The sequence below is a fragment of the Hippopotamus amphibius genome, chromosome 8 (assembly GCF_030028045.1).
Source record: "Hippopotamus amphibius kiboko isolate mHipAmp2 chromosome 8, mHipAmp2.hap2, whole genome shotgun sequence".
NCBI classification, from domain to species: domain Eukaryota; kingdom Metazoa; phylum Chordata; class Mammalia; order Artiodactyla; family Hippopotamidae; genus Hippopotamus; species Hippopotamus amphibius.
In genome coordinates this window covers 101,218,432-101,227,655 of record NC_080193.1, presented here as the reverse complement: position 1 = coordinate 101,227,655, position 9,224 = coordinate 101,218,432, and the positions used below count along the sequence as shown (strand labels likewise).

General features: G+C 43.8%; 1 protein-coding gene across 2 annotated transcripts; it reads left to right on the top strand.

Moving 5' to 3' along the window:
• Positions 1–3,430: 3,430 nt before the first annotated feature.
• On the top strand, positions 3,431–9,007 carry CTLA4 (cytotoxic T-lymphocyte associated protein 4). 2 transcript variants are annotated; one of them, XM_057746096.1, is made up of 4 exons: positions 3,431–3,539; positions 6,491–6,838; positions 7,503–7,612; positions 8,903–9,007. In XM_057746096.1, the coding sequence occupies exons 1-4, from the start codon at positions 3,431–3,433 to the stop codon at positions 9,005–9,007; spliced, it is 672 nt and encodes a 223-aa protein (XP_057602079.1). The 2 variants fall into 2 exon arrangements, with proteins under 2 accessions (XP_057602079.1, XP_057602080.1); XM_057746097.1 differs by lacking the exon at positions 7,503–7,612 and having other exon boundaries at positions 8,903–8,970.
• Positions 9,008–9,224: the final 217 nt, after the last annotated feature.

The window sequence follows — 9,224 nt, the reverse complement described above, 5'->3', positions numbered from 1 at the left end:
ACTAGATTTATCCATTATTTTCTCCCCTTTGTAATTATCAAGTCATCTATGGGATGATATATGTGAATATATCTTTTTCATCAACATTGTTTCAGTGGTTTTTACAACTGCTGTTTGGCAGAAATAGTTCAATAAAAGTACAATTAGGAGACTTGGTAAGAGCTCTTTACAAGTTTCTATTATGACCCTCATCTCTCTCCCTTTTTTTTTGAGTATACCCATGGCCTTTCAAGTTTCTTGATCCATTGAATTCACAAGCATCACATTGTTTTTTCCTCTCATCTCTTTTTATATTAAACTGTTTTCATTCATTTATCTATTAAAATGTTTATAGTGTGCTCATCGTGTGCCTTCGTCCTGTGAAATGTTCACCCGTGGCTTCATTGCCTAAGCTAACATCTTTAGCTCAGCTCTGTCTCCTGTACTCCAGATCCATGTTGGCAGTTGCTTTTGAGTGTGCCATCTACAGATACCTTAAACTTAACCTTCCCAAATGGAACTCATCATCTTCATTTCCTGATCTGCTCTTCTTATATCTTCTATTTCAATAAATTACACTTCTGTTTTCTCAATGACTCTGTAATAAAAAGGGCTCCTATTTACCGAGCGGCCAGCCTCCGTAATAGGTCTTTTATATACATTACCTGCATTATCTCACGTAATCCTTGCAATAGGGTTGAGGCTATTTTCTGAAGGTCATTAGTCTCTTAGACCCAGATTAACAGCTAGCAAGTCTTCCTGCTAGGATTCAAATCCAGTTCTCTTTGACTTCAAAGCCTTTGCTTTAGTATAGTGATTAACAGCATCATTGGCTTCAAATCCTGGCTCTCCTGCCAACCAATGGGGGATGGGATAAGTCTCCTTAACTCTCAGTGCTTTGGTTTTCTCCTTTTAAATCGGGAAAGCCAATAATCCCTGCCTTGGAGGGTTGTTTTGAGACTTAAATCAGATAAAACTTGAACAATTCTTGGCAGCACCAAGCCGTAAATCTGGTGTCATCCTAAACTTCTCCGTCCACTCACTGCTTGTGGATTAGTTCCCCTGGGGACCTTGTCACCACTGCTGTCATTGCCTTAGTTTAGACCAGGAGCTGGCAAACTGTGGCCTGTGGGCCAAATCCAGCCTCCACCTGTTTTTGTAAATAATTTTTTTAAAAATTGAGGTATGACTGACATTAAAAATAACGTTTTGTTGGAACACAGCCATGCCCATTCATTTACGTATTCTTTTGTGATTGCTTTCATCTTACCACAACAGAGTTGAATAGTGGCAACAGAGACCATTCTGTGTGGCCTGCGAAGCCCAATATATTTACCGTCTGACCCTTTACAGAAAAAGTGCAAATTCCTGGTTGCCCTGGGGTGTTGCGATAGTCTCCTTCCTGGTTTTCCTGGTTATATCTTATTCCTCCTTGAACTCATCCCCTCCAAGCCTCCTCCTGTGCCAGGGGGACTTTCCCTAAAATGTGAACTTAATCACACCTCCTTGCTCCTTATGGTGCATTGAAGACTAAGAACCTAGACTAAGCATCTAGTCTTCCACCTACTGGTGATCCCTGTGCTAGGCTCGTTCTCTGGCTGCAATGACTGCTTTATGCCCTTTCCAGCCTGACACATGCTGTTCTTTTTGTCTGGACAAGAATAAGTTCAGGGTTTACTTCCTCTGAGAAGCCCTTTCTTTTTGTCTGGACAAGAATAAGTTCAGGGTTTACTTCCTCTGAGAAGCCCTTTCTTTTTGTCTGAACAAGAATAAGTTCAGGGTTTACTTCCTCTGAGAAGCCCTTTCTGACTTCCACAGGCTGAACCAATGGCTACTGCTCCTTCATGGCTTCCGTACTACTTCAATTCCCGCATTTATCTACAATTTCATGATCATGGATTTAACTGTCTGCCTTGTGATGGCTGTGACTTCCTTTCAATATTAGGAACATATATTTTTCACTTTTGTATCTCCAGCGCCCAGACTGGGATCTGGCCCTTAGTTAGTGTCCACTGAGTTGTTATTGTCAGCTCGTATTGCGGCTGGGGTTTGAAGGCTTATATAAGGAGCTTGGGGAGTATAGAACAAAGGCAGGTCAGGAGAGAGGTAACACCTTAGCTAACACCTGGAGGATGAGAAGGATAAAACAAGATAATAGGAGGAAGAAGGCAGTAGGAACAGTGCTGGTAAAGGTGATGAAACCTGAAAGAGGTGTGTTGGAGAGATGACAAGCAGAGGAAGGGGGCATGTGAGGGGATGCTGGAAGATAGTCTAAGAAGGGAGGCATCAGGCCCGTTCTCTACGCAGCCTCCTCTGCTGTGCTGAGGAGCCTAGGCAAGGGCAACCATGAAGGGATGCAGGAGGCAAACATCATACTGCCTGCCTGCGTGTCCGTCTTCTAGAAGTCCTTTAAGGCATTGACTATGTTTTTGTCTCGTTATCATTCAATCCTACATACACGCAATTTCTGGCAGATCATAGGCTTTCAATAAATGTCTTTCATCACTGAAATATAAGAAAACTCCCCAGGTTTAAGAGCAGGGTAGTCTCCAGTGCTTAGTATTTTCTTACAGGATGAACATTTGTTCTGTCTACAACTTTCATAGATTTAAGAACTTCAGTCATATTTCACCTCACTTGGATTTTCTGCTTAAAAACTTCCCATTAGAAAAAAAAAGTCTCCTCTGATGGAAGGTTTGAATTTCTCGGATCATTTTTGTTGGCTTTTTCTTCTCCAACTCTGTTTTGTCTTTGTTGAGTTGAGGCTTTCAAGAGCACCAGAATTCTTTCCTAATCTGCAAAATCAGGGGCAGATCAATTTATTTCTTGTGATTTTGATATTTTTCTCTTAACAAAATCTTAAATGGAGCTAGGAGAAATAAACTCTGACTTGCAAAACATGCCAAGGATGGTGCCTCACAGGTAGGATGCAAAGCTTTTATTAATGATGTCCAGACTAATTCTGTCTTTAGCACAAGGGCTCAGAGAGCCAGCAACTTAGCAGTGTTGGGGGGTGGTGCCAATGAAATAAACTGGGTGGTAAAAGATGCCTAGGCAATTGGATAAAACTGGGACTTAGGGGGACTCCTGCACTCCAGGAAATTCTCCAAGTCTCCACTTATCCTCAAAGTGAACAAGAAGCTTCAGTTTCAAATTGAGTGCATTTTCCATCCATGGATTGGCTTGTTTTGTTCAGTTTTACTTTGAGTGTTTGAGGTTATCTTTTCGACGTAACAGCTAAACCCACGGCTTCCTTTCTCGTAAAACCAAAACAAAAAGGCTAGAAATTCAGGTGCCTTCTGTGCGTGCACATGTGTAGTGCATACCTGGGATCAAAGCCAGCTATATAAAGTCCTTGGTTCTGTGTGGGTTCAAACGCATTTCAAAGCTTCAGGATCCTGAAAGTTTTCGCTCTGCTTCCTGAAGACCTGAACACTGCTCCCATAAAGCCATGGTTTGCTTTGGATTCCGGAGTCGTGGGACTCGACCGGACCTGGTTTCTAGGACCTGGCCCCGCACGGCCCTGTTTTCTCTTCTCTTCATCCCCGTCTTCTCTAAAGGTGAGTGAGGCTTTTGGAGCATGAAGGAGGAGGAGGTGTTTCTCCCACCTGGGTTTCATTTCTTTTAGCAGTCAAGGGCAGTGATTCATAGAAGCTAAAGGTGAGACTCCAATCTCCCGGCTTGGGCAGCTCTGTATTCCAAGGTAGGCAGGGGACAGCTGGCAGCAGCACATCAGCAGAGACACAGCTCTTAGCAGCTTGCTGGGCATGGAGTGGGAACTCAACGAGTACATGTAGGTTGGGAGACATGAGCAATTTCAGACACTTCCATAAGATTAGAGGAAAATACTGTAAAGTTAAGTCATTTAAGAGAGAAAAGATACCCACAGTCCTAAATCCATTTGGGCTTGGAATCAGGGTTAGCTCAGGATTTCCCTTTTTAAAGAACGCTGATTTAAGAAAATTATGGGAAGTTTTTTCCTACCCAATTCAAGGTTTTAAGGTCCTCTGATTCACTTTTATAAACGAATTAGCCTGCTTGTTTAAACTTTCAACCTTCTTTACTCAATGCAGGGTTTTAAGGTCCTCTTAATCAGCTCTATAAACTAGTTAGCTAATTATTTTTAAAAATGAAAGCAGTTTGAAGTAGCGAAACAAAAAAAAGAAGGAAGGAAGGAAGAATGAGAGAAAGAACTAAAGAATGAAAAAACAAAAGCAAGCAAGCAAGCAAGGAAGCAAGCCAGCTGTGGGTCTGTTTGGCATCAGATACTTAATTGCCACCTGACTTATCTCTGGACTTTAGATGCAGGTTCCCCAGGTTTCAGATGAAATAAAGCTCTTTAGAGGCTGATATCAGGTTTGTTACATGATATAAAATGGTAACCATTTCTGCTGAATTTCAACCTTCTCTCCCTCTCCACCTTCTGGTTGAAAGCCATGTGGTTTGTCCAAAGCAGGTGCTCAAAAATATTTGATTACTTAATTTTTACTGTATAAGAAATATTCATACACATTTTCTTATTTTACATGTTTTGAACATGTAAAGTTTAAATACGCAGGGAGACAGTCAAATTCACTTTTAAGAAAATTTATCTCAGCCTGTAACTGGGATCCTTCCATGGTGGATATTGAAAAATTAAGTGTGACTAGATTTAGCAGTGATAATTGGGAGCTTGCCTCTGGGGAGGGCAGGAAACTTGGTCTTTCTTAGGTTTAGAGTCAGCACAACAAATGGGCAGGATATAATGATTAATGCACAAACCCCCTTTTAATACAGGGCAGAATTTAAGTACTGCGGTGGAGTTATAAGAGTACAAAGGATGCTCAGAGGGCATCTCTGATAGACAGCAATGAGGGTTGGGAAAGACAGCGATTGTCTAGCTAACCAGGGCTGCTGGATTAACCTTGGCAATGGCTGCTGCCATATTGTTCTCTCTTCTGAGGACACAGGTTGTCCAGTACAGGTGCTTGGGGGAAAGGACTAGTGCTTTCAGTATAAAGTGACTTATAGGCAGGAAGAGGCGTCCTGGAACCTCAGACTGGAGTGGTAGGTTGGGATCAGATTACGGAGACAGTGAGTGTTATTTATTTGTTTTTGTGATCAGTGGTGTATAAGGCATGCAAGGGTTTGAACAGAGTGAGTAACATGGTTCAATCCAAGTTTTGAGGGTCACTTATGTGATTGGCTGAATAGAGAGGGGCCCAGATAGTTACAGGAAAGTAATTTGTCATGAAGCCACCCTTTTTTAGATGATGTGAGCCTTTTTGTACTGAGAGCTGGCCTCCCTTGTCCTGTAAAAGCAAGAGGGAAAAGAACAAAGCAACACAAGTTGTTCAAGTGAAGGAGAGAGGGCGGTGGAAGAGGTGATGGCAGTGGCAGGGGAAGCCCATAGAAGTGAATAGAAGGGTTGCCTCAGCCTACAGAGGAAACGACCCGGTGCCCTCGGCTCTGCGGCTTCCTTCATCAAGCAGCATCTCTCGCTGTATGGTAATGAAGCCGGGAAGGGGGCAGCTGGTCCTGTGAGCCGAGTCTCAGCTCCTCGTGGGTGACAGATATCCAGGTCCAGGTCGATGGAGGCAGAGGCTATTAGGGTAAACTTTGAGGGATAAGGCAAGATCCTGTACCTTAGCCTCCCAAATTTCCCCTACTACTCTTTTTTTTCTTTTTTAAATGTTTTTTATTGTGGCAAAAGTCATGTAACATGAAACATACTATTTTAACCACGTTTAACTATACAGTTCAGTGGCACTAAGTACATTCACATTGCTATGCAACTCTCACCATCACCCATCTCCCTAATTTTTCACCTTCCTAAACTGAAACTCTGTCCCCATTAAATACTAACTCCTCATTCCCCCTCCCCACCCCCTCCAATCCCCCGGACCCTGGCATCATCCAGTGTACTTTCTGACTCTATGAATTTGACTATTCTAGGTACCTTGTATAAGTGGAATCAAACAGAATTTGTCTGCACCTAATGTATATTGGGATGCATTTTTAAGGTTAACTTAATATGTGTTCTGCAAACAGATTGTAACGCCTCCTCTTTATAGTTCCTACAGCTCTATTATAAGCTTAGAATACCAGAGTTGGAAGGCGGTCTGATGTCATCTGATCTAATCCCCTCTTCTGCATGTGAGGGAGAATGAAGGCTATGGGGGAGTCACGGTTTTCCCCAAATCACATATTGCATGCTAGAGCCAGCCCTTCTGTTTGTCACATCAGTTTTCATGCCACAACCAACTGCCTTCAAGAAACTGTTTTCCAATAAGGAAGCACCTTCACGGAGAGTAGCTGGCAGACAGTGGCGAGATGGAAGGGGTGCTAGGGTGGGTGGAGAAGGAAAGGGTTGGGGAGGGTGATGGTTTTGTTGATGAGGAGAGAGAAAAGCTGACAGGTGAAACTGGAGGGGGCCATCAATGATCAACATTGCCCTGCCAGAGGGTTTGCCTGGATCTGGTCATCGGGAGAGCATGGGTTCATTGAGTTCCCTTTGTCTTTCCCGCGTTAGGGATGCACGTGGCCCAGCCTGCAGTGGTGCTGGCCAGCAGCCGGGGGGTCGCCAGCTTCGTATGTGAATACGGGTCTTCAAACAAAACTGCCGAGGTTCGGGTGACGGTGCTGCGGAAGGCAGGCAGCCAGATGACTGAAGTCTGTGCCGCGACCTACATGGTGGAGGATGAACTGACCTTCCTGGATGATTCCACTTGCACTGGCACCTCCAGTGGAAACAAAGTGAACCTTACCATCCAAGGGCTGAGGGCCATGGACACTGGGCTCTACATCTGCAAGGTGGAGCTCATGTACCCGCCGCCCTACTACGTGGGCGTGGGCAACGGAACCCAGATTTATGTCGTTGGTGAGCATCACTGACTGACACCTTCTGCACTGCTGCCTCTTCTTTGCATGCAAACAGTGTTACTCCTTGATTTCAGGTCATTCATGTTTAGGGCTGTGGGAATTCTCTTTAAGAGTTCTCTGGCATACCGCGTGGTAGTCCTGCTTAGTATGGGTGGCAAGGCAAACAGCATTCTCACTGTAAATTATAATGACTTAGAGGGCTGGGACAGGGAGGGTGGGAGGGAGTCACGGAAGGGAGGGGAGATGGGGATATGTGTATAAATACAGCTGATTCACTTTGGTGTACAGTAAAAACTGGCACAACAGTGTAAAGCAATTGTATTCCAATTAAGAGCTTAAAAAAAAAGAGGGAAAAACAAAACAAAACAAACAAACAAACAAACAAAAAATAGAATGAGTCAGGAAAGGTGTTTTTCCTCCCAGCAGGTTAGGGCACTCACTCTGGAATGATACCGGCATGAAATTTGGCTTTGGCCTTTGATCTGAAATGCCTAGCTAGGTAGCCCCGAGAGCCAGACTTACCTGGGGGCCAGTGATTCTATTTAGGGATGGACATCAAGGTCTGGAAGCTTGAATTTCTTCCTTTTCCCACCAATGAGGGGAGTAGGGCCCTGGAATTTAGAAAGTGTCTCAGGGAAGCTCTGCTTTGTTCTCTGTTGCAGATCCAGAACCATGCCCAGATTCTGATTTCCTCCTCTGGATCCTGGCAGCAGTTAGTTCAGGGTTGTTTTTCTACAGCTTCCTCATCACAGCTGTTTCTTTGAGCAAAATGGTGAGTGCAGTGCCGACAGTGCCCCATCCTTGGTTGGGATACCTTTAGTGATAACAACTGACCAAATGATGCTGTTGAGTTTCCTTGAGATGAAGCAATAAATGAAGAACAGGAAGGACAGTGGTACAGAACACACTAGAATCCTTGGCATTGGCTCTTGAGGTTTTGGGATGACTAATATTTTAGATGAGTGTGTTTGACATTGAATGTTTGTGTGCTTTTCACCGGGTTTCAGTTTGAGTAACTGTTTGAATAACACGAGGCAGCTGTTTTGCTCTTTATCTTCATGACAATTGTGCTGAAGTTAATAACCCTGAAACACAAGGTTAGGTTGGGCAAATGGTGCTGGGGAAGACCACCTGGGTGGTTAATATCCCTCTGCTTCACCTGGAAGCCATCTCTTGGGGCCACCCTACTTGAGCCTTCCTCGTCCAAGCTGTAGGCTTCCATGTCACATCTGTCCAGGGCTCCCTGTTACCCAGTCTGCCTGACTGGCAAGTCTTACCCTCTTCTCCCGCCCACTAAATGAGGACCCAGTTTGCATGTAGTACAGTTGTTGTAGCAGAGACAGAGGTATGGAATCAGGCTTCCTGTCATGATTTCTTTCTGACAGTCACTTTCAGCCTCCTTTGCCTCAGGCTGGCTTTGCCATCACAAACCTCTCCCTCCCTTCCCTCTCTCCTTTCCTCTTTCCCTTCCCCTTCTCTTTGGCTCCCTTCCTCCCTCCCTCTCTCCCTCCCCCACCCCCACACTATTCCAAGATCCTCTACTCAATCGGTTCTGTTGCTGTAGCTTCTTTGCACCTCATTTGCTACAAACTGCCATACAGACTAGTAGACTAGACCTCAACTTACTGGGGTGATAAAAACTGGGAACTAATATAGACAGAGAAAAAAGTAATAAAAAGTAGATGAGGAGTAGAAATGAGACAAACAGCTCTCAAAGAGAATAATTGAAGCTCAATTATCAAGCTCATCCCCTCACAAACAAGATCCAGTTGATTGTCATAGGCATTTTGGATGTTCTTTATAAAGCTTTCTCAAAGTTTCTCTCTCCTAGCTCTCAGTCAGGGAAAATGATTTCTATTTTACGTCAATAGCACAGAATTATTTACCCAAAATGAATTTTAATAGCAGAATCAAGAAAATCCCCTGGGGCTTGTCATTCTGTATGTCGTGAACATCCATTTCTCAGTGGGGCAGGGACCCAATATTTGTTGACTCCTATTATAGTTAGAAGTGGCTTCTGTATTCCTCAGTACTAATTCCTGTTTCTTTTTATGTTTGGCAGCTAAAGAAAAGAAGTCCTCTTACTACAGGGGTCTATGTGAAAATGCCCCCAACAGAGCCAGAATGTGAAAAGCAATTTCAGCCTTATTTTATTCCCATCAATTGAGAGACCATGATGAAGAAAAAGACTATTTTTCCAACTTGTAGGAGCTGAGGCAATTCTGCCTTTTTGCTATCCAGCTATTTTTGTTTGTTTGTGTATTTTGGGGGATTCGTCTCTCTTTAATATAAAGCAGGATGCAGAACCCAAATTAAGCGTACTACAATTTAAAGCAAAGGAGCAGAAAAACAGAGCCGGGCTGGTTCTGTCCCATCTGATCCAG